General features: G+C 39.1%; 1 protein-coding gene across 3 annotated transcripts in view; it reads left to right on the top strand.

Annotated features, from left to right (window-relative positions):
• The window catches only part of VPS8 (VPS8 subunit of CORVET complex), a 135,377-nt gene that overhangs the window by 64,273 nt on the left and 45,160 nt on the right, over positions 1-25,944 (top strand). For all 3 annotated transcript variants that reach the window (XM_089509435.1, XM_089509436.1, XM_089509438.1), the window contains 6 exons: positions 9,102-9,243; positions 11,007-11,096; positions 12,249-12,291; positions 16,160-16,263; positions 16,749-16,830; positions 17,636-17,718. In XM_089509435.1, coding sequence (XP_089365561.1) covers positions 9,102-9,243; positions 11,007-11,096; positions 12,249-12,291; positions 16,160-16,263; positions 16,749-16,830; positions 17,636-17,718 — 544 coding nt within the window. The remainder of the gene's footprint in view (positions 1-9,101; positions 9,244-11,006; positions 11,097-12,248; positions 12,292-16,159; positions 16,264-16,748; positions 16,831-17,635; positions 17,719-25,944) is intronic.

Genomic DNA, 25,944 nt, shown 5'->3' with positions numbered 1-25,944 from the left:
AGACACTGAAGAGGTCCTTTGTGTGTGGGAAATATATTTGTGGCATAGTATGGGATTTTATCAAGTGATGTAGGTTTGTCTTCATATTTCAATGGTCTTCTCTATCATATTCTATAATCAGTAGGCTAAATATACTGTATAGCAGAAAAACAGGTTTTAACATAACTATTCTCTGGATTCTTTCTTCTCCTGGAACTGAAGTATTTTTTAATTGGGCCTCAGAAATGCAAAAGGCAGTTATGAGACCATGCCTAGAAAAATAAACTTTGGACTCTGTATTCCTGGATAATTATCACCAGTAATGTTGAATTTTTAAGCCAAGTTCTGGAAAAGATAGCATCTCAACTCCAGATTTGGATAGTAATGATCATTTTACAGCCCTTCCAGTATGCTACTGACAGGGTTACTGGACTAAAACTAATGTGGTTATCTTTATGGATACATCAATGCCAGAGAATGGATGTTGAGGGTGGGACGAGGGAGTCATGATTCTCTTGTTTTTACGGGACTCTTCAGAGTTATCTGATATCATAGGCCATGGCATCCCAATCATCTGGATGAGATGGGCTGTAGTCATTTTGGATGTAGTTTATTCAGCTACTGTTGGTAGACTTATGCCCCACCTCCGAGCCTTTAAATTATGGGGAGCTGCATGGTTCTACTATGTTTATTGTCTATAGGAAACCCATGTTGCTTAATGTCTATATTGTTAGATGTTTTAAGCTTTAGTGCCATCATTATGTGGATGACACCCAGCTCTTTTTCTCATTTCCATCTACTTGTATGCAGGGACGATGTGAAATTCCTGAATAGTTGTTTGAAGGCAGTTTTGTGATAGATGAGGGTGAACACATTGAAATTGAAATTGAAGTTTGTTGGACAGAGAAAGCAATCAATATGGATAGAGGTGTTCAACTAGTTTTGGTTGAAGTTTCACTCCGTATGGAAGATTAGATTCATACTTGTGTTTTTCTCGATTCAGCCTTAACTGTAGAGGTAGAGATGGCTAGAAGTGCCTTTTATCAGGTTAGGCTGGTGTACCAGCTGTGACTCTATTGGGACACAAGCAATCTTGCTTCAGTTACTACTCACAGCCTGGTTATATCCAGACTAGACAATTGTAATGTGCTTTATATGCAGCTGCCTTTAAATGGTTCAAAGGCTTCAGCTAATACAGAATGTAGCGAACTGAATGAAGCAAAAAATGAAACAAAAGTACATTACATTATGTAAAGAGCTGCCTGTGCCCCAAGTATCCTCTGTGTATATGTGCATGTATTTGTGTATGCCTCTAAGTAGCTTGTTAACTCATGTTGACCTCATGAATTTCATAGGGTTTTCTTAGGCAAGAAATACTCAGAGGTGGTTTTACTAGTCCTTCTGAAATATAGCGTATATCACCTGGTATTTGTTGGGAATAGTTAAATTGATAGGTATAAGAGATGAGTCTCCTCCTTTGGAGGTCTTTAAACAGAGAGGCTGGATGACCATCTGTCAGGGGTGCTTTGATTGTGTGTTCCTGTATGGCAGGAGGTTGGACTGGATGGCCCTTGGGGTCTCTTCCAACTTTATGATTTTATGAACTTTTCTATGATGGCCCTGTATTTATGGAACTTTCTCTCTCTAAGGTGGGTGAGGGGTTTATTATTTTAGCTTATTTATTTAAAGATAGGCAGTTTAATATCTTTTTTAAAATGTTGTAGAATGTACAGTAAGATGGTTGGTATGGGACAGCCTATAAACTCTCTGTTTTATTCCACAAATAATGTTGTTTTAAAATGATATTGCTGGTTTTAATGAAAATTTTAGAAATTCAAAGGTGGGCAACCTTTGGGTTTTTTACTTTGAAATAAAATAATTTGGTTTGTACTTTTGAGGCTGCTTATTTGGTTCTTTTATTTAGGAAACATTTTGTGCACTTTTTTGGCAGTTGGTGGAAAATAAATAGCCTTAAAAATAAAAAGGAGAATTATTTATTTTATTTTTTGGATCTTTCTCCTGCCGAAGAAGGCTTAGGCCTGTGTGCCTTCCTATTACCAGTATGTGCATCCTTATCTCCCTTAGATCTGTGTCACTCAACACTTAGGCGGCATGCATGTACATGTTTATTCAAATACAGTAAAGAGATGTAGGGTCACAGCTGTATTTTTGTTTGAAAAAATGGTTCAAGTTGTCTTTTATTTTTGTTTTTTTCAGCTTGGAGAACTGTTGCTTTGATTGTATCCAAATGTAACAGTTGTTACATGCTGGGATGGAATGTAATTCTATTCAAGTGTGACACATGTATAGATAATTGGTTTTTAACTTGCCTTTCAGGGCTCACAGCCTCTCAAGGTAGCTTATAAGATTACAAAACTCCTTATGTTATAGATGCAATTAAGGACACTTGCAGCAGTAAGTAAAGGTTTTTATAGTACCCAATGGTAGTTAACTGTTTCTTAACCTGCTTTCTAAATCAGTAGTTTTGAGGCCATCAGACCTTGTAGGATGGTGTTTCCACTACTGAAAAAAGGCCTATTTGTAGTATGTCCTAACTAATGGCTCTTGCTGGGGGGCTAGAGAATAATGCTGCTATTGATCTTAATATCTGGGAAGCGTCCAACAAGGCAGTCCTTCAGATCATGTGAGTCAAACTCTTGGAGGTGAGGTGGGCAACATGCATGGTATTTGACTGTAACTTCCAAAATTCCTCACTAGTGGCTGCCCTGACCAGGGCTGATGGGAATTATAGAATCATAGAGTTGGAAGAGACCCAAAGGGCCATCCAGTCCAACCCTGTTCTGCCATGCAGGAACTCACAATCAAAGCATCCCTGACAGATGGCCATCCAGCCTCTGTTTAAAAGCCTCAAAAGAAGGAAACTCCATCACACCCCAAGGGAGTATATTCCGGTGTCGAACAGCTCTTACTGTCAGGAATTTCCTCCTAATGTTTAGGTAGAATCTGTTTTTTGGTAGGCAGGACATTGTAGTCCAGCAACATCTTGAATCTGCACTTATGCTGAAAGCTGCACGCTGGAAGAGGCAATGGCACATGCGTTGCATCACATTGCAGGCGCACACCTCATTGTTTCAATAGGGTTCCAGCATACATGGTATTTTCCTTACGCGGGGGGGGGGAGGGTCTGGAATGGATCCCCCATGTAAGGGAAGGGCGTACTGTATGTACGTTTATTTCCTGTCTTGGTTCATACAGAACTGTACCCAGCTTCCTTAGCTGTTAACTCCTCAGGTCATTTGTTTCACTAACAATAAACACAGCTTAGCTTAGCTTCCTTTTTATACATCCGCTCCTCAGGCGGCTTCTAATATTTCTCAGCCTTCCTACTGATGCCCTCTTTAATATTGGACTTCTCCTGTCCCTTCCAAAGTTATTTTCCTGGTCTGGGAGTCTGAATCCCATCCAGATTGAACCTCTTAATCCTAACTGCACCTCCTGGCAGTTCTAAAACAGTATCTTGTCTCAACAGGTTCTGACACACTCTCCCTATATCACTCTGTCCTCCTCCTTTTATACTTGCCCCTGAGAGCAGCCCCCACCTTTTCCCAGCGTGACTCCTATTGGCCGCCCAGAACTTTCTATTCTGCCTGTGTTGATCCACAGAAGGCCAAACCAGCACATTGAATTTGGCCTTTAAAGCCTTAACTCAATGAGGGCCAAAGTGCAGATTCCAGATGTTGCTGGACTACAACTCCCATTGAATTGTTCTGGGAAACAGGCTGCCAATGTAATCAGTATAGAATATGTGTGATATGGACTCTATGTTTATTTCACACAATCATTCTAGCAATTACATTCTGTAGCAGTTGCAGTTTCCAAATGGTCTTCAAGGGCAGCTCCATCTAGAGTATGTTACAGAGGTCTAGGCAATATGAATATACTGACTCTAGCAAAGGTATAATGGCTTGAAATTGAAGAACTCTGGTCTGTTTGGTTCTTTTAAAGAAAGGCCTTTCATTTTTAAAATTATTTGCATTGCAACTTATAAAACACACACACACACCCATACATACACACATATACTCACCCTTTCTTACACTTTTGGAAACCAGCTGCTGTTTCATTAGCTTTTTAAAATGTTATTACATAAACTGTGGATTAAATACAAAATGCACTGGAACAGGGCAGTACAGAACACATGGATTCAGGAGGCAGGCACTATATGATGGAGTTGTGGGGGGAATTTGGAGAAGGGATCACATATAACATGGAGAAAGGGGACTCCTGGGTTGAAAATGGTGCCATGAAACAGCCTTCTTTAGTGATGCTGCAGAGGAGACCTGCGTTGGATGTTGCAATCACTGGTTGAGACCTAACCAACCAGGAGGTATTGCCTCCGTGGTAAGGAAGGCTTGAAGGAGTTTCATTTGTGTCTAATTCCTATTCCTAGAATCAAGGCGACAAGTGTTATTGTCACCACAAGGGGTGGAACAGAGGAGGCAGAGAATAAACCATCACCCTCACCTTATTCAAGCCAACAAAATGACCTTAATGATGCATTCAGTTTTCTTAATCTCCCTAATAAACAACCTGAAAACTCAAGGAAACATACTAGCTGAAGGAGACTTCTTACTTCCAGCATCAAAACTTCTATGATTGAAATAGTGAGTAAATAAACTCCAAATGTAAACAGATTTAAAAGTGGAAGACACCATTCCCTCTCCCCCTTTATAACAGTCATAAGTGCCAGCAAGAAAGGGCAGTAAATTAGAAATTGCTGTAAATTAAGAAACTTGAAGTCCCAACTTTGACCTTTTGCTTTACAGAAAGAGTTAAATCCACTATAGTCTGGGAAATAACTTATTCACCCTACCTGATGAAGGCAAAGAAATCACTATGAACTGGCTGAGGAAGTGAATGGAGGAGCTTACCTTCCATTTCATAGTGCATGGAATACCGGTTAACCTGATGAAGCTGGAAAAAACAGGCATCTGGTGGTGAACTAGACTATGATTTAGTCAGAAGAGATTTACTGTTGCCTTCCCCTGAGGCTGAGAGCATGTGATTTGCTCAAGGTCAACCAGTGGGTTTCATGGCCAAGCTGGGAAACGAATTCTGGTCTCCAAAGTCATAGTCCAACACTTGAACCACTGTGCACCCTTGAACTGGACTAACTGCAACAATAAAAAAAAGGAACTATCTTTGGAGGGCTGTCATGATAGGTGTCAAAATATGCACAGATACAAAATTAAAGATAAAACTGCACCAATCAGGTAGTCAGGTGATTTGAATCAATTAATTACTGAGGAATTAAGACAGATGAAACAAATGAAATTATTTAAAGAAAATTGGAAATGGAGTTTAAAAATTCTAATTCTTTGAAGATGGAGCATAAGGAAGACATGAAACAGATAAAGCAATCTCCATTCCAGATGTCTTCAGAATTTGTTGGGACAGAAGGAAGCAATATTGGATGAAAATTTGAGGGGTTGGAGAAGTTTATGCAAAGCAACAATACTCGTAATGAAGAAGTGAAGTTTGTTCTGGGAAGTGGAAATGTTGTAAAAAAAAATAAGCTGTTAGAAAATATTTTGAGAAAACTTGTTGGAATAGAAGGAATTAACATTGCATTAGAAGAATGAAGAATCAGTGCAGCTGAAAACTGAAGAAAAGGATTCCTATCATTGCACATTGCGTGGACCATAGCAGTAAGCTGCAAGCTTGGCTGTAAATTGCTTCCCTTTCATCTCAATATTGCTACTTCTAGGGGAGAGTGTGCGTCATCAGCTGCCTTCCCAGAAATCTATTATTTCTAGTCCATTACTAGGTGATGATTCATCTTGTGTATTTGATAAAAAAATACAGATCCATTCAAAATAAGGTTTGTACAGAATGTTGAAGCAAAATCGAAAGGATGGATAGTAATAGAAGCTACTTCAACTCCCAGCCCAAAATAAGTGTCAGACACACTTTACTTTGATCACAGGGAATTTGGTGAAAATGCTTCTGCATAATGACTTGACTTCTACACTGTAGAGTTTACAAGGTCTTATTGTGAAGCTGCAAACATCATCACCACAAAAGTGGGCTTAATTTTTGGACTTTTCTGCTTCTTCACCCCTCTCCTAATGTTTTGTGGCCTCCTACTGTAATGAAGTATCCTGGGGCACTCTAAAAGCTCTTAGACGTATTTCATTTTCTTGATCCTAGTAAATATCAAGGTAAAGGTAGTCTCTTGACATGAATGTCTAGTAACCGACTGTAGGGGTGGGGCTCATCTTTGTTACTAAGCTGAAGAGCCAGCGTTGTCCGAGGACTACTCTGGTGGTTATGTGGCCAGCACATGGAACACTGTTACTTTCCCACTTAAGTGGTACCTATTTATCTACTTGCATTTGCATGCTTTCGAACTGCTAGGTTGGCAGAAGATGGGACTCCATGAGGGGGTGAGCAGAAGCTCACCCCCTCATGGAGCATTCAGTCCTCCAACTGCCAACCTTCCGATTGTCAGAATTGGCATCTTAACTACTAAGCAACTGTATCCCTCCTAGTAAAGATATACTGCCCAACAATTGATTTGATTTTTATTCTCCCTTGTTTTTATCCTCCATCTTGGTTCCTTTGATAATTATTCCATGCCAACACAGCAGTTTCCAAGGGGTGTTGGTTTTTTCATGAAATCTCTCTTATCAACAACAATAGAAATTATGTGGAAACTAATTCAGATTCAGAATTTAGAAACTGTAGCGGGTCTAGAAAGCTGCCGTCAGAATACTGACCAGTGCAGTTACAGGGTGCATATAACTCACTTGTTAAAACAGCTGCACTGGCTACCTGTTCATTTCTGAGCAAAATTCAAAGAGCTCGTCATGATCTATAAAGCCCTGTATTGCTTAGATCCACTGTTTGAAAGACCATATCTCCCCATATGAACCTGAAAGGAACCTGAGATCTTTCTCTCAGAAAACTTTCTCTCGGTCCTGCCACCATCAAAGGTCTGCTTGTTGAGGATACATGGGAGAGTCTTTTCAGTTGCTACCACACTCCCATCCTTTGGAACTCCCTTCCACTGGAGGCTTGGCTGAACCCCTACTTGCCCTCCTTTCACCAGCAGGGAATTTTTTTTCTTTTCAAGCAGTCATTTAATATGCCCAAGAAGGCTTCTTATTGGGCTGTTTGGTTTGGTATGTTTTTACATCTGGGAAGAATTTATTAGAATACCATAAGCTAAGGTTAATGTCAACTTCCCATAGATCGTTTATGGCTGCAGCCCCCAAACAATGGAACAGCCCTCCAGAAGTGATCCATCTTAGCACCACCTTAGATGCCTTTAAGAAGGCACTTAAGACGGATCTCTTCTGGCGGGCTTATCCATCCGACCTCTTATAGGAGATGTTTAAGATAAAATGCTTCACTTCTGGTAATGATGCATGTTTTCTAAATGTTTTAGATGTTCTAGATGTTTTAGCTATTTTATTGAATTAATAGTAATGTCAGTGTTTTATTGATTGTATTTTATATCTGTACTGTGTTAATTTGTTGATGTAATCCCACCTCAGTCTGCAGGGAGAGACAGGAAAATAAAAATAAAAATTATTATTATTAATGATTATATATTTTTAACTTGGTATTTTAAAGGATTTTACATTTTTGACTTGTCATATTAACGTGTTTTTAAACTGTGTTTTAAATTTGTACTGTGTTAATGTTGTTAAGTATCTTTTGTGAGCTGCATTATGTCTATTTTGGAAGAAATGTGGCATATAAAATGAGTAGATAAATAAATAATATGGCCCTCCAGATGTGTTGGATTGTAATTTCCAGCATTCTTCAATATTAGCCAGGGCTGCCAAAACTTGAAGTCCAATAATATTTGGAGGGCCATATTCATCCCAACCTTTAGTAAAATGTCATGAGAGCTAGGGGACATCCTATCACAGAAACTGTATCCAGCATTCTCTGTGCAGTTCAAATAATGTGGATTCCAGTTCCCAGTTTTGTGTGTTACTTGTTAGTAACAGGAACTCTCTCTTCAGAAAATATGAGGTTTATTCTATGAGCTGTAGCAATGTGCATTGGTGCGATCAGCTGCTCATTGATCATGGACAACAGTGTTCCTAATTCTGTTTCTTTCCAAGGCAACTCTGTAGCCTCATATACCACCCTCCCACCCCCATCAACTGGCCTTGTACCTTCTTTAGAATAAATCTCTGGCTAAATTAAATGTCCCAGACTAATCCCCTCTGTAATTTCATTCCTTTCAGTGTAGTTACACCACAGCAAGGTATCTAGCCAATGTGCTGTCACGAAATCATCCATAGCTGAGATAATAGGTTACATTTTCTTATAATGGAACCTCGGTTTTAATAAAACATCTGGAGTGGGAGGCAGACATGCATATTGATATGAAGGCAAATACTTCACTTGCAGGTGGACCTTCTGTTCTGATAGATTTCAAGTTTGTCTTGAAGCAAATTATAATTTTATGCACTTGACACAAATCTGATCCTTCTATTTGTACTTCACAAATTGTCTTCCATATGTATTTGGGGGCTGTCCTTGTGCTAATTAATGGGAAGTAATCTTGCCTCATGTGACTTCCATGATTTATAATAAAAATATTTTGTAGGATCTTTTGTTTATGCTGAAATCATTGATTATATGTTAACATTTAAATTGGTGTGTTTGCGCCATTTCTTGCTATCTGCTTACGTTTATTTTGTCGTATCCCTTTGGTCATGGTAGCCAAAATCCCTTGTCTCCTTGCACTTCTCAGTAACTAACAAAAACTAGTGATGTTATAGCCTGTGAATAATAATGATAAGATTTAGGCTGCATTGACACTGCAGAAATAATCCAGATTGACAACATTTTAGCTGCCCTGGCTCAATGCTGTGGGATTCTGGGGATTGTAGTTTTGTGAGACATTTAACCTTCTCTGTCAGAGAGTTCTGGTGCCACAACAAACTACAGTTCTTAGGATTCCATAGCATTGATCCATGGCAGTTAAAGTGCTGTTAACCTGGATTATTTCTGCAATGTGGATACAGCCTTAGTATCATGTCTGTGTATGGTTTTGTTGCTCATCTTCTATAGTCTTTTCTAGTTTTTGTCTAGAATTGTGGATGTTTCCAAAAGTGTTTTGCCATTTGTTGTTCCAGGGAAGGTATCAATCAAGACTTGCTTCAACTCTCTCCTTCTGTTACTGAACAGTTTATTGAGTTGCTGTGTCAGTATGATCCAGATCAGGTTTTGGAGACTCTGAAATTCTTGGAATCCTACAGGCTGGAAGAGACAATTCAGGTAATGCAGAATAGATTGGAAATTTTATGGAACTGGAGGGTTTGGTACCTTCCCTTTTCTCTCAGCTCAGTTAGTCCCTTTCATACACTCAAAAAGGCTACAGGGCTGTGTTGTTGGTCTTCCTCCAAAGCCATGTAACATCCTTGACCCAGCCCTAGCTTCCATGCATTGAGAATGAAGACTAAATGTACTGACATTTGTAGGAGGTGAAATTCAGCATGATCCAAGTTCTGGCTCCTGAAATAAATCTATTTGTGTAGGTTTCTTTGCCATAAAAATCCCCCGTAATCTTGAGACATTAGGGGCAAGTCCTGGGCAATCTGTGGGACTTTCCCAAGACAAAACCCCTGCTTTCCCATTTAATCATGTAGTGCTCCGTCATACCTGTATTATGGGGAAAAGATTGAGTGTATTGTCCAGCTTTCCCCAATTTGGTGCCCTCCAGATATTTTGGACTATAGTTCCTATCTGCTCCATCATCAACTAATTGTCAGGTAAATTGGGAGCTGGTGTACAACTCACTTGGAGGACAGTAGGTTGGTGAACGCTGTTGTTATTTCTTACTTCCAACTGTAATTTGACCCTAGATTAACTAATACAACAAATTGTTTAAATTGGGAAATATCCAATCAGGACAAATGGAAGGGAGACAGATTTAAACATACTTTCTTGTTTGTCCAGTGTGCTGTGTTGACATTAGTTAGTTGATACTGTAGTTCAACCAGTGTTTTCAAGGGTTTCCCCCTCTAGCTGAGCTTCCAAATGGTTTAAGCAAGAGCTTCTTTGCTTTGGGATATGACCCCATTATTTTCTTATTGTATAGATGGAGCCTTTGCTGTTAGATTATTATAGCAATCTCATTTTCACATGCCACAAATGAGGGTCTGTATGTTGAATAAAACTACATGTGTTATATTGTGTTTGGAAAGTGCTGGAAGCCCTAGGAGCTGAAATACATGCTTTGGAGAATTCTGTATAACCTCTATCTTTCCTAACAGTAAAAATAAAAATCAGCCACTGGAGGCAGAGATGGAAGGATAGAAAAGAACAGAAAGAAGGAGGAGGAGGTGGGGAGCAGGTGTTTAGCCATTTACCTGCTGAGCATTTTCTTCTTAAGGTTACCCCTTGTGGATTGTTTTTCCCACTCCTTTCTCTGTGTGTATGGGAAAGATATGGAGAGAATTGAATTATCAGTTATATTAGGATATTTGTAGCTTGATAATGTGAGGATTTGAGGCTGTAGCAAAGGGAGACAAAATGAAGGCATTGCCCTCCAGTAAGAATACTCTCTTCCCAAAGGAAATATTCCTTCAGTCTCCAAATTTCTAACATTGCTGACAATGAGGTACTGATAATTGTGAACACTACCTAGAACTCTTACATTTGCTGTGTTCATATTCCCTTGATAATAATTTATATATTATTTTATTTATTTCATTTGTATCCCACCTTTCTCCCCAGAGCGACCCAAGGCGGCGCTCAGATAAAACCTTTAAACTGATAACTGCCTGCTCCTTTTCTTTGGATGCCTAAATTGTAGTTCTAGAGGCTCAGTGGGCATTTTAAATTACTGCAGTACTAGGAATTTAGGGATTGAAGGGAAAATTCATGGGGGGAAGGAGAATTATTATGGGAGGCAGCAATGGCCTCATTCTATTACCCTATGTAGCTACACCCCAGTGGGGTCGATGAAGTTGTACACCAAAAAACAGTTCTGATGTGACCAGATAATCATTTAAATAATTTTCATGGCATTTTTTCAGGTTGTGCAGAAATACCAGCTCCATGAAGCAACTTCTTATCTACTTGAGAAGAAAGGAGATATTCATGGTGCCTTCTCTGTTATGCTTGAGGTATGGCATAGTAGGAACATCTGAAAGGTTCAGGTTGCATACTTGTAGAAAGACCTATAATAGACAAAATTATATTCAGGATTTTAAAAAATGTATGCGAAAATTGCTTAATCCATCATATGTATTTCTGTTAATTCCACTTCTTGAAATACATTTTGCATTTCCCCCATGTAGAGTAATTTTTATCATGTAACTTTTTCAGTAATAGAAAAAAATATCTTGTAGTCTGCAATTGTTTTTAGTTTTAGAATCTCAGTCTCAGAGGATGGCAATGGCAAATCCCCTCTGAGTAAACTTGCCAAGAAAATCCTGTGATAGGTGCCGCTCTGGTGCCACAACAAACTGCAGTCCCCAGAATTCCATAGGATTGAGCCATGGCAGTTAAAGTGGTGTCAAGAAAACCCTGTGATAAGTTCATCTTAGGGTCACCGTAAGTCACAAATGACTTGAAGAAATATAACAACAACATCAAATGTTGGCAGCTTATGTGTACTTTATTATTGTCACCTATCTTATTTGCTGCCTTGAGACAGTTATTCTAAAAGGCAACCTAATAGTTTTTTTTAAAATAAATCAATCAATAATTCTAATGGGACAAATTGAAGGCAGAGAATAACTTCTTTAACTGGTTCTCTTGCATCCCTTATGCTACCCTCTATATCACAAGTGGGCAACTGTCTAGGGGCCAGAACCTAATACCCACCACCACCACCCCATACCAATCTCCTTAGTGCATCAATATACACTGTTTTCACCTACAATCTCTCTCAAAATTCTATTTTGTGAAATACTGCAGAGGAAAACAGGTATTCGGGGCTAGTACGGGGTTCTAGCGTACTTATTGAGGGTGGTGGTATTTTGTATGTCACATGTTTGGGTGGGTTTCAGTGTGGTTTTAGGGCACAAATTGCAAAAAAATGTACCAATTACAAAATAAATAAATAGGGCTGAGGGTTTGGAGTGGTCTGGTGGGGGCTTCCTGGACCACAGTAATAGGGACTCACAAGCCTCCTGTCAGCCACACAGAAGTAGCAAGCTTCTAGAACAATGAGAAAAACAATGAAAGCAGAGAAGGAGAGCAGAATAATTGTTGTTAAATCCTTTACATAAGGCCTTTGGTGACTGTTGATATGAGGTTTATTTCCCCCCCAGTTTCTACAAAGAAAGTTGTTGATACTTACAAGTGAAGATGAGAGTAAGTTTAAAAAACATTTTCTTTTTTCTTCATGAAGTATATGATTTTTGTATAAAAACCAGACATTATGTGAAGAATAGTAGAGGTTTTTTTGTTGTTGTTGTTTTAGTTTTGTATTGTTTTTTCCAAGCAAGTCCAGCTCTTGCAGCTGGCAATTTTATTGTGTTTGTCTCTCACTCTTGTGACCTAATATTCTTATACATTCTTATGTACACATACAAATACTTTATGCATTGATTTATTAATTGAAATATTTGTGCATTGCCTCTCAGCTGACAGCGCTACTGAGATGGTACACAACAGATAAAAACAATATTAAAAATCTATCATAACCATTTTAAAAAAACCAAGAGATTTTAAAAACACAGAATTAAAACAGGCAGCTCTAGTTTTAAGGACTATAAGCCATACAAAACCATGCAGCCCTGGCTGTCTAGTGAAAACTTAGTAAGGATGGAGTCAGACTGATTTCTCTTGGGAAGAACTGAGACACTGTTCCTGTGAAAGCCCATTGTCATGTACTCACCAACCTAGTCTTGAGGGTTAGTGGGATATGCAACAGGATCTCTGTTGAGAGTCTCAGATTCTGGGCAGTTGCATATGGCAAGAGGCTGTCTACATATACATACATATATGCATAGATTTCATTTCTCACTGGAACTTGGAGCCACTGCAGAGTTAAAGGGATGATTAAGATGTTCTGTTCCCAAGAGACATATGGATTAGATGGATTCCTGACAGCTTTTGGGAAGTTTCCTAATGCCTTTGTGAGTGACCCTGTTGAAGCCCTGATTGATCTCTGGAATAGGATAGTGGCCAGAGCGGTGGACCCTATTGCCCCTAAATGCCCCATTCCCACCCATGCAAGCTCCCTGATTCACTAGGGAGTCCGGGTGATGAAATGAGAGGATGAAGACTAGAGTGATGATGGCGGAAGCTTCAGGACAAGTCTAACCAAACATGGGCTAGAATTCATTTGAAGGCCTATGCCGCGACAATGGTGGCAGTGAAGAAATTATACTTCTCCATCACCAGTGTATCTTTACAATGTTGTCCAGCAGAGCAGACTTATGGGCAAAGCAGACCTCCCCTTTGCGCCAGTTTGGGGGCGGCGTCTGAGCACAGCATTTAGACATTGCATGCTCTGATGCCGCCCCATGTCATCATGCCACCCGCCCAACCACACGGCAGGCAGCTTTAAGGCGTTTATACTTCACACTCTGCAGGAGTGCTGTAAAGCCATGGAGGTAGCGGAAAAGCTGGCTTTTTTCCAGCACAAAAAGGAGCAGTATTTTGCCTCTTCTTTTTGCGCCAGAAAAAAGCTAGAGTGAGACCGCAGCACCCATCCAGCTTTTCAGGGGCAGCATGTCACTATCCCTTTGGGGTGGTTTCTTTCTCCCCTTAGCTAGTCAGGGGTCGTTTACACTCTGGGCCATAAGAGGAAAGCAGAGACCACTCTACAGCCTGCTGTGAAGAACTTGCAAGATATTTTGCAGATAAAATTGCTCAGATCTGCTCTAACTTGGATGCTGTAGTTAAGAGAGGTCCAGTGGATGCAGACTTGGTACCTGCTTGTCTTGTATTATTGAATATGTTTCAATTTGTGTATCATGAAGGTGTGGACAGGGCAGGTGAGAGTCACTTCATGTGTACTGGATCCTTGCCTCTCTGTTTCCTAAAAGCAGGTAGAGGAGGACTGGCCAAATGGATAAAAGAAATGGATAATGAATGGATAATTGAATGCCTCACAGAAGCAAGGGAAGTTTCCATCCTGCCTTATAGAGGCTGTGGTGAGACCATTACTAAAAAAGCCCTCCCTGGATCCCACCATTCTGGATAGTCTCCAACATACCATTTTTGGGCAAGGTTCTGGAGCATGTGTTAGCCTTCCAGTTTCAGGAGCTTCTGGATAAAACAGATTATCTAGACCCATTTCAGTCTGGCTTCTGGCCTTGTTATCTATACAGGGAACTGGATAGGGGGAGTGAGTCTTCTCTTGGTTGTGATGGACTTCACAGCAGCTTTCAATACCAAACATAGTATCCTTCTGGACTGCTTCTCTGGGATGGGACTTGGTGGCATTGTTCTGCAGTGATTCCAGTCCTTTCTGGAGGGATTTACAGAGTGCTGTACATATAAACAATAAAATCAATAAAAATGAAACCTGCCAATGGCATACATTCTACAAAATACATATAAAACAATAGATAATAATACAAGATAGAATTAGATAAAAAAAGCAGACAACAAATTAAAAAGATCAAATATCAGATCTAAGATAACAACCGGATAAACAATCACACTATGCTTGGGAATGCTTTCCTGAACAATATCGTCTTCAACTCAGTTTTGAAACTTGTTAAAGAAGTGATGACCTGTGTTTGTGGGGGAAGGAGGTTCCACGAGTGAGGGGCAGCAAGCGAGAAGGGACAAATCCGGGACGGGGCAGGGGAAATCCTAGGCTAGGACAGCAGATCTTGACTACCAGAATGGAGGGTATGAGTGGGAAGGTGAGGAGAAAGAAGGTTAGATAAATAAGGAGGGGCCAGCACATGGAGGGCTTTAAAGGTCAACAACAGGAGCTTGTACTGAATATGGAAGGGAAGCGAGTGAAGGGATGATAATAGAGGAGAAACATGTTCAAAGCGGCGAGCAGATGTAATAATATCTAGATAAAACCACTGGAAGAGGTCATCCAAAGTTTTGGGCTTCAGTGTCATCAATATTCCGATGACAGCCAACTCTGTTTTTCCTTTCCATCAAGGAAGCTGTCTTGGTACTGAACCAATGTCTGTTGTCAGTAAAGGACTGAGTGAGGGCAAACAAATTTAAACTCAATCCAGACAAGACGGAGGTGCTCCTGATCAGTGAAAAGACAGATTGGGAATAGTGAGACTGCCTGTTCTGCGGTGGGGTTACACTCCTCCTGAAATCTCAGGTTTGTAGCCTGGGTGTTTTCCTGGACTCAGATCTGACCCTGATGTACAGATTTTGGCAGTGGCCTGGAGTGCATTTGCACAATTAAAACTAGTGTGCCAGCTGCACCCATTCCTTGAGACATTATATCTGGCTGTGGTGGCACATGCCTCGGTTACATGCCATTTGGACTACTGTAATGCACACTGTGTGGAGCTGCCTTTGAAAACTGTTTGGAAGCTTCACCAAGTCAAAATGCTGTGGTCAGTTACATGGTGCATTTAACTCCCCTGTTAAAAGAGCTTCACTGGCTACTGGTTTGTTTTTTGGCAAAATTCAAAGTGCTGGTCATGACCTGTAAAGCACTATACGGCTTTGGTCTAGACTACTTGAAAGACTGTCTCTCCCCACGTGAACCTGCCAGAGTTTTCAGATCTACAGGGGAAGGCTTTCTCTCAACCCTGCCACCATCACAGGCTTTCTTGCTGAAGATACAAGAGAGAGTCTTCTCAATAGTTACTACCACTCTCTGGAATTCCTTTCCACTGGAGGCTAGGCTGCCTCCCCCCACCTGGTTTTCTTTTGACAGGCAAATACCTTTTTCTTTATATAGGTTTTTAATGTGTAATAATCACCAAGGAGGCTTCTTACTGGGGTATGTACTTTATTTTGTAACTGTTGTATGCTTTTTAAATAATTCTGTACTATTTTAAATGTGATTATTCCAATTGTTTTAAATTGTATTGTTAGGTTTTTTATTTTATTTATTTATTTATTTATTTTTGGTGAGCCACGTTGGATCCCACTCAGGGAGAAAGGCAGCATAAAAATGAAATAAAACAGAAACAAAACAAAACAAATAATTCACAGTCAAGTTATATTATTATCCTTTCCTGTATAGATTCTTACTGCCTTAGTTCAGTATTAATTGCTGCTTCTTCATTAAATCTAGATTCAATAGAAGTCCCTTCATTGAAGGATATTGAAGACACTTTAGCAAAAACAATTTCACTTTGCCAGAGGAATTCACACAAGCTGAATCAACAGCAGAGAGAAGTAAGAATTCTACCATTCTCTGAAGCCTAATGTTTTCCATTAAGCCACCTTCTATGTATTAGGGTCAAGAGAGTAGCTGATGCCAAAAACATTCTCTTTATAAGACCCATCACCAGAATTTATTTCTTGTCAAGAAACTGTGAAGTTATAAGTTTCCCTGACCACACTATTGGCATTCAGTGATGAGGAGCTGAGGCAATGAAACCCTAAACATGATGCAAGGTAAGTTTTACTAGTCAGTACAGACAGGAAGAGACTTGCTGTATGTGGTGACTACTTTCAGCAGCAGCCATCGCTTTGTCATAGCGTCTAGTTTAACCCCCAGTTAGAAGTATCCCCCACCCCCACCCCCACCTAGCAGTATCTTATAGAAAGCCTAAGGAAAAGTTCATAGTAATTCAGTAAAACTGAAGGGCAAATTATTACCTGATTTAGATGTGTAAGCTGATGCTTATGGGATTCTTTTTTTAAAAAAACTTTTCTAGGCACTGTGGTTTCCACTCTTGGAGGCAATGATGGCCCCTCAAAGGTTATCTAGTTCTACAATGTTGTGCCATTACTCAGAATGTAAGTAAGTCAATCTCCTGGGGCATCACATTATGACCTTACAATTGTGGCTGGTTTCCAGTTGAATTATTAAGGATGGTGAAAATCTCTGAAGCTTTCTTAGAGATTTAAGCTTATACTATCTGAGTTGATACTGTTGAGCTGAAATATCAGGAATATTTCTGTCTATCAGTTACTGTTTCTTTGCTCTGAAACAGAACTTAGAAAAGTTACCTTTTGGACTACAGCTCCCAGAATCCCCCAGCTAACATGGCATGATAATATAACCTTGTTGATAATATGGCTAGTTAACTCTGCGGTTTTTGTTAGCCACTATAAATTCATGTTTTTATCTTAAAATAATTTGGTGCTAAATCTAGTGTTAAGAAGAACCAATGAAAAGAATAACAGTTATTAGTTACAATAAATTTAAGCTCATTGTTTTCAGTGGGTCTACTCTAATACGACTAATATAGAATTTAGCCCTTGATATATGAGATATAACACTGAGCATATTTGCCAGTTATAATGTTTTAAAGGAGCTTTGTATTTTCCTTCTGTCATAGTTATTGAATCACCTTTTCTTTGTAGAGGTAATTTTAATATGGGGAAAACCAAGGGACAATATATCCTGAGCTGAAACGTATTTAATTATGGCTGTACAGAAACCCGTCACAAATCAAAGACTTTGAATAGAACATTTTCTCAGTACAGTAGCAACATATAGTGGAAAATCCATTCCTATTACCTGTGTTCCTCTTTGTGATGGTTAAAAAAGTTGTATTTGCTCTTGCTGATTTTGATTCTGTTGTATTTGTTGTTCCAGTTTTGAAGAATTTGACAATGCAAGTGCTGAACAACATGGCAGCATTCATTGCATTACCATTAATCTTGCAGAGAATTTTACAGGTGAGCTATGGAGAAAAAATAATGTAGTAATTCAACATACTTTATATCAGCCATCTTTGTTTTATATAACTACTTTTATTAAAACCTCAAATACCTATGTACACTTATGTATACCAGGAAGTTATATGTAAAGTTACTCATCTGTTTTGTTGTTGTTGTTGTTGTTGTTGTTGTTGTGTGCCTTTAAGTCATCTCTGATGTACGGTGACCCTAAGGTGAACCGATCACATGATTTTCTTGGCATAATTTGTTCAGAAGGAATTTACCCTTATTTTTTTAGGTTGAGAGTGAGAGTTATATTTTTAGTTTTTTGTGGGTTTTTCAGGCTATGTGGCCATGTTCCAGAAAAGTTTCTTCCTGATGTTTCATCCTGACATGGTAGTGGTTGGCATGGTCCAGAAATTCAGTGTTTTCAAACAGGATGTCAGGATGCACAGGGAAGCCATTGAAAAACACTGAAGTTCTGGACCATGCCAACCACTACCATGTCAGGATGCACAGGGAAGCCATTGAAATCCACAAACACCTGGACAATTTCAACAGACAAAAGAAAACCCTTAAAGTAAACAAGGTTTGGCTATCAGTCCTGAAAGACAGCAAGACAAAGACTCAACAAATGCAAATGAGAAATCTCCCAGCAGACAATGAGCACTATCAAGCAGACATCAATCCTCTTTTGCAGACCCTCCACCCTGAGGCCTGCCATTAGCAATAAAAACAATATACATGCAAATCACTCCTGCCTTTCCAAGTCACACATTATATATACCCAAGTCCTTTCCAGGCAAACATTCTCTGAAGATGCCAGCCACACATGCTGGCAAAACGTGAGGAAGAAACTTTTCTCTAACATGGCCACATAGCCTGAAAAACTCACAAAAAACTATGGATGCCAGCCAAGAAAGCCTTCGACACTGCATTTATATTTTATATACACATTATACACATAGCCTGAAGATATTTTTTTACAGTATATTTTTAAAATAATTTTGCACATGAAGCAAAGTTTGTGTACTTAGAACTATCAGAAAGCAAAGGTGTCACTGTCTCAGCCAGCCAGCCAGGTTCACAGTTTTGGATTTTGGAGTATTAAAGATTTCAGAATTTCAGCTAAGGGGGGCCCAGCCTGTACCAGACTCGCAATATCTGGTCTGATAGTATTTTGTGAGGTCAGTATTTAGCTATTATTTTGTGTTTTGGAGAAATACTGCAGTGAGAACTCTAATGGGGGCTGCTTTATTGTCATTTAAATAAGTTATCTTTTGCCTCATTTTGGTAACAGTTAACCAGTTATAGTTTTTCTGTAGTGGAAATGATGTTTTTAAAGGGAAAGTGTAAACTGTATTTCTCTGCCCTCTCATCCCTAGCTTCCAGCTCTGTTGACTTTTATAGTTTTATCCAAACTAGTGCTTTCATTCCAACATTAATGTATCTTTCTGTCAACTGTAATTTGTAAAGTGTATAACATACCTTTTGTAGCACTGGTTTAGAAGGAATAGTCTGAAGAATATGATTTAACAAGCTGCTTGTTAGTTTCAGTTACAATGTAAACATGAGCAAAACCAGAAGACAATCATCTATAGGATAATGATCTCATTAGTTATGGTGCATTAGATGTAGTAAGTCAACTTAGTTATTGTGCCTCAATTTCCTTCATACAGTAGGAATAAATCCTTGATTGTCTGCCTGTATTTAATGATAAACTTCTTGAGACAGCATGAGTTACATTGTATATGTGCCACACATATACTGACATATGCTGACACCTGTCACATATGCTGACATCTCTCTTACTGTTGGTGCTGTCAGATAGTGGTAGAAATAATTATTACTGGCATTTAAATAATAAATCAAATGCATTTAGCAAATGCACAGTGTACTGTCTACATGCTCTGAATATAATTCTGTGGGTGGGGGAATGATCTATAACAGGTGGATTATCAATTTTCAGAAGTAAATAGTACTAACATTCCAACTTGTTGAACTGCTTTTTAGGTTAGAAAGAGGTTTTATAATAATCTGTGTGCCTTTGTTTTAACAAGATAACCCTTTTTTGCTGCTTGCTTCATTCTAAATGTGATTAACAAGCATCCTTAAATGCAACAGGAATATTTCAATGATGTTTTCTGCAAAAACACCTGAATTATGATTTCAATTTTGCAATGGCCCCTTGTGAATGTATTTAAAACTATTAAGTGTGAATAACATTAGATTTGAATTCTTAATCTGTCTCATCAGAGGATTTAGTAGTAGTTTAAAAGGAACATGAAGTAAGTGTTTGGGAATGATGCTAGGAGAACCTTTGGGGCATTACAGGAGGTTTATCCCATTAAGTAGGTGAATGCTATCCAAAGAGAGATGAAAAGGAAAGCATTAAATTGTGTCACAAAGACATAATCCCTCATGGATGTTCTAAAATGAGATAAATTCTGATGCCTTAATATATGAATGTTCTAGAATCAAGGAATGTTATCATTATTTATTTCCATATGGTTGTGGGTCAGTCAGAGCTGTACCTGAGGAAATTTAAGCAAAACGTGACAATTTAATGCATTATAAGCATTCTAAATCCACTGGAATTAAACTGCAGGCAGCTCTGAGGAATAAGCAGTATTAAAACAGAAATGTGTGTTGCACATACTTTGGTTCCACTACAACCTTCAATACTAGATAGTACATTTAACTGTATGGTCCACTGATATAACTGACACGTATCTGCTAACTTGTAGAATCACTTGGGATATGAAATAAAATGCAAGATTTTAAAATGGTACACATCTTGATTTCTTTGCAACATAGTCAGATTCTCAGTTAAGAGCAATTGGGTAATTTTTATCCCTGCCCATCTGGTCAGTGACAGCGCAGGAACTGGGCTGTGGTTGCTTGTACCGTCCCAATAACTGTTCTGACTATATGGGGTTTCAGATTAGGACTTCAGGTAATCTTCAGGCATCTGGTCCTACAGCAGCACTTGGCCACACCCAGGTACCTTTAGTGGACTGTGCTCTGGAGTCAGTTGCTTCTGTTACGAATTACTTATATTATTTTTCACTTGTGTTTTGTGTGTATGAAATATATATTTAGACCTTTATACAGTCAGCCATGCCAGCTTGGTCATGTACATGTCCATCCCCATTGGGAAGAAGAGAACTTGAAGCCCCGTGTTTTTTGTCATCTGTGGGGGATGGTGGTATCCGAAACAGAAGAACTGTGGATATGAATGGTTGGTTGTACTTGGTTTTCTTTCTAATATACAGCTTCTTACTAAAAAGTACATAAATTGAATAAAAGCAACCCATATTACTAAATGCAGTTTCAAATAGTAAAACCAAGAGTAGGATAGAGGAAAATTAGCAGAAAAACAAGGAAGCAAATGATTACTCGCAATTTGAAATATCTCTCCTTCTTCAACTTCTGACTTCTGCTAGAGTCATTCGGTACATTTGTGCTGAATCTAGATTTTACAGATTGTATATATATTTTATTTGTTGTGAATTTTACCGAACTGTATATTAAATGTTTACTATAAACAGTGTAAACTCACTCCAAAAGGCTGAACAAGAGTGAGGAAAGATAAACTTTAGACAGATATGCAAACATTTATAATAGAAATCATCTTCCTCAGTCATTGTATGTCTTCAGCCAATCTGTTTTGAAGAGTATCACAAGCAGAATCCTTATGGCCCTCATATTGAAGGGGTTCACTCGCTATCCCAATTTCAGTCTGTTTGTCTGATCCTGTCACTTCAGGGCCAAACAGAACACACATTGTTATTCCACTGTTACATAGGTTTCTGATTAAATTTATGGGAATTATCAAATTAAAACAGTGATTTTTCCATATATATAGTAGTTCTTTATGGTTCTGTGACTCACACATATGTGTTTTTGGCTGCAATGATTGGAAGCTTCTAGGGCTGAGAAAAGCAGGAGTTCACCCTATCCACACATACACAAACACATGCTGATTCCTGCTCAAAGCTTCAGTTCATTTTTATCCATTGTAGCTGCAACATCATATGTAGCGTTTTTTCTCCTCTATGTTTAATGTGCTCTTTTGTGCTGCTTCTTCCTTTTTCCCATTCCCAACAGCAACAAAAAGATTTTCACTCATTAACTCCATGTCCATCCTCTTCTTCATTCCTGTTTTTGTCTTTATTGGATCCTCACTCCAGCACTTTGTCCATAGACAGTGGATTAAACAGAGACAATGATAACACTAGTTAACACCTCATGAGAGCTCTCTTGCCCATTTTATCACATCTCCTTTCTGGTTCCCAGCCAACATCATCCTATATTCCAACAAATCCCTCCACCATTCATATGGTTGTCTATTCACCTTGGCTGTAGACAACATCTTTCTTCCCACCTTTGCCCCCCAACAACCATTGTTAAAAGTGAACTGATCATACCCAAAAGTTTTGCATTTCTGTTGCTATTCACGCACACAACCTACTCTTTCATAGGTATAAATATCTGCCCCGAGGCACTTCATTTCATGTATATGATGAAGTAGATTTAAGCCTGTGAAATCTTTGCTACCAATTTCTTTGTCTCAGCTAGTCTCAAAGCGACTGCAAGATCCCTTGAATATCTTAATTGTGCCATTCACCATTATAGCACTGTCCAGGCTTTGATACGCAGATAAAGTCTTTCATTGGGAGCCAACAGGGACACGTGTGATAAAAGAGGGTGGGACTCTTGCTAAATACAGTGTTTATTTGTTTGTTTGTTTTTAGCTCTAGAGGTTTCCAATAGTCAGTGTGCATGCACAGAACAACCCATATGTGTGAGTTCACAGATTATCAGTTGAAGAACCACAGTTATAGGTAAACAACCTGTTCTTTGACAGACAATCCCAAAGATTCGCCTACACTTGCTGAACTCAAAAGTTTGAAGGTTTTTTCAAGCTGGGGTCAACTTCTTGAAATGACTGTGTCTCACATTTCCTTATTTCTCAGTCATGATTTCATGCCTGTCCTCTGCAGTTGTTTTAATAATTAGCGTATATACTCGACTATAAGCTGACCCCTCTAGAAACATTTAAAAAGAGATTGAAAACCCTTCTCTTTTGTCAAGCCTTCCCCCCTGAAGAATGAAGCTGTGTATTCTGTTGCCATCGATTCTCTGCTTTACCCTTTGAATGATTGTGTTGGAGTTTGTAGTGTTATATATTGTATATTTGTAATATGGATTTTTATGAGATGTGTTGTACTTGGTTTTATGGACTGTAAACTGCTTTGATCTTTGGAAAAGTGGTATAGAAATAAAATTTATTATTATTATTATTATTATTATTAGTCGAGGGCAGGTTTTGGGGCCAAAATCAGGGATTTTGATGTGACCTGTGGATAAGTCGAGGATAAAACTTAGGGCATAAGGAGATTAGTAACAGTGATTCACCAGACGCAAGTTGATCAGATGACTGGGTGCAAAGGGAACAGCAACCAAGATTGGTTGTTTTGAATTTGCAGTAGAACAATAACCCTAATATATTAAAAAAAAATGCCCCAAAGAGGACACTAGGGTTGTTGCCCAAGAGGAAAGGGGGCGGTAGCCCAAAAATGTTTGAGGACCACTGGTCTAGAATGACATCTGAAAGAAGTCTTAGTTTTAGAAACTTAAGTCAAAGGTATGTCGTCCCTCTGTTTGTGCAGACTTTGAATCCGTGTCCCTTGCTTACTTGCAAGGGGCAAATGAAGGGACTTAAAATGGGGGCCCGCACCTGGGGGTACCTGCAGGGGCATGGCGCTATTCAAGCCAATAGGGCTTGGATATCAGCAGATTCCTGTGTACTTGGAGGGGGGTCTGGAACAGATCCCTTGCAATAACGGAGGGGCGACTGTACATTTTAGGGTCTTCTCTCTCAGTTGATTAAAAGTACTAAAGTGAATAACCAAAAAGGTTGAGATTCACATTGCTGTGGGCAAGATTTATGCATTTTTGGTAATGAGGTTGCTGGATAAAGATCACTTAACATTATAAGTAGACTAGTTGAACACAAAAAAAAATTGGATCAATCAGAGTGAAATTTGGCCCTTTTAATTTCCTCTCAACTGATCAGTAGGTTTAGAGAGGGAAGGATAAATCTGTTAGCTTCATTAAAAAAATAAATCTGTGTATATTTACTTGAAAGGCCAAGCTGGGAATGGGAATTCACTACTGCTACTTAACAGGATCTACCTGCTACTACTGTATCTTGCCAACCAAGTTCTCGCTTGCCTGAGCCTGCATATACACATCATCATGCTACTAAAATAACAGTTCTGTCATATTTTCCATTTCAAAATGAACAGTCATGTGAAAATACTCTGTACAATGCACAAGCCAGTACAATATGAGATACTGAATTGAAACTTGCACCACCAACTTTATAGAGTCTTAGGCAAATTGCCAGCTTTCAAGGGCACATCAGCCTTTATCTACACAGTCTATTGAAATGATCATGGTCCTAATCCCTTACTAGTTTCATAGGCCTGTTACAGACTGCCAAAATAAAGCTGCTTCGGGTCTCTTTGGAGGTATGCTATTTAAATGATGCATGGGTCCTAAAAGTCCGGAGGTCGTGCCAAAGCCACACTCCATTCCTAAGCACTGGAGTGCAGCTTTGGTGCAGCTTCCGGATTCTTAGGATGCATGCATCATTTAAACAGCATACCTCCAAAGAGACCTGAAGCAGCTTTATTTTGGCAGTCTGGAACAGGCCATAGATTCATCAGACAGATGCCTTCTTTTCCATTGCTGTCTGTGTCTTCTTCAGTTTCCCTTCTATTTGTTTTTCCCCCCTATGACATATACACAGTATTAGAGAGAGTACATCAGAAAAGAGTAATGGGCTCTCTAACAGATAAAAATAGATTGCTGTATGTCATGGATCACGTACATGCTGTGTTAAGGGCCCAGACTTCCCAGTTGTTCTCCATAATTTATATGATGCCTCAGCATGGTGTACTTTCAGTGCTGCTGCTTTTAAATTATACATGTTAAAATAGAATGCACTTACTGGAAGCTGAATGTGACCCCAAAAGACACAACCATATTTGTGTGGATGTATCTCCAGTATAAAGTTTAGAAATCAGAACCTAATTTATAAATACATTTGCAGTTGTCAAACAGAAATTAAGGAACCTAATGCAGAATCTTCTCAAATAAAGAAATATGTGGGTAAGATATTATTTTAGCCACTGTGTAATTTTGTAATGGACAATCATTTTTCAGCTAACTTCTGATTAGAGCCTATCAAAAGTGCAACTTCTGTTTCATATGTTTTAGCACTAAATTGGAGGCAGGAAAGGTACAGAAAAGAGGGCATTTAGAATGGATATTCTGTGCCACAGATAGAATTTTGGACTTTCCTGCTGGTGCTGATACTGCTAGTCCTTAGTTTATATTTGACCTATGAGCACAATCTGTTTTGCTTGGAGATGTCCTGAATTGTACATTCTGACACTTTCCAAAATGTTGAATGAGCTTAACATTTTTATTCAGAATCCACAGCAACTCAAGTAGTAGTACAGTCTCATTTAGCTCATAAATTAATTATGAAGCATCCCTGATATATGCTCCAGTTTTTTTAAAAAATTAGTTCTTTCAGTTATTTTGTTACTATATAGAATCATAGACTCATAGAAACGTAGAGTTGGATGATACCACAAGGGCCATCCAGTCCAACTCTTGCCATGCAGGAACTCTGATCAAAGATCAGATGGCATGGCAGCTAAAATGGTCAATGCAATTCTAGGCTGCATCAATAGAAGCATAGTGTCTAGATCGAGGGAAGTAAGAGTGCTGCTCTATTCTTCTTTGGTCAGGCCTCACTTTGAATACTGTGTCCAGTTCTGGACTCCACATTTCAAAAAGGATGTTGAGAAGCTGGAGCATGTCCAGAGGAAGGAGACCAAAATGATGAAGGGTCTAGAAACCATGCCCTATGAGGAGTGGCCAAGGGAGCTGCTACATATGCTTAGCCAGGAGAAGAGAAAGTTAAGGGATGACCTGATAGTTCTGTATAATTATTTGAAAGATGTCACATTGAGGATGGCACAAGCTTGTTTTCTGCTGCTCCAGAGAATAGGACCCGGAGCAATGGGTGCAAGCTACAGGAAAAGAGATCCCTAAATATTATGAGGAACTTCCTGGCTGTAAGAGCTGTTTGAGAGTGGGACAGACTCCCTTGGAGTGTGGTGGGGGTCTCCTTCTTAAAGCTTACACTATTCTTAAAAAGTT

The sequence above is a fragment of the Sceloporus occidentalis genome, unplaced genomic scaffold (assembly GCF_023333645.1).
Source record: "Sceloporus occidentalis isolate IW3139 unplaced genomic scaffold, rSceOcc1.0.p SCAF_2, whole genome shotgun sequence".
Classification (NCBI taxonomy): domain Eukaryota; kingdom Metazoa; phylum Chordata; class Lepidosauria; order Squamata; family Phrynosomatidae; genus Sceloporus; species Sceloporus occidentalis.
Note: the sequence above shows the minus strand (reverse complement) of the source record. Positions and strands in the feature narration are given on the sequence as shown.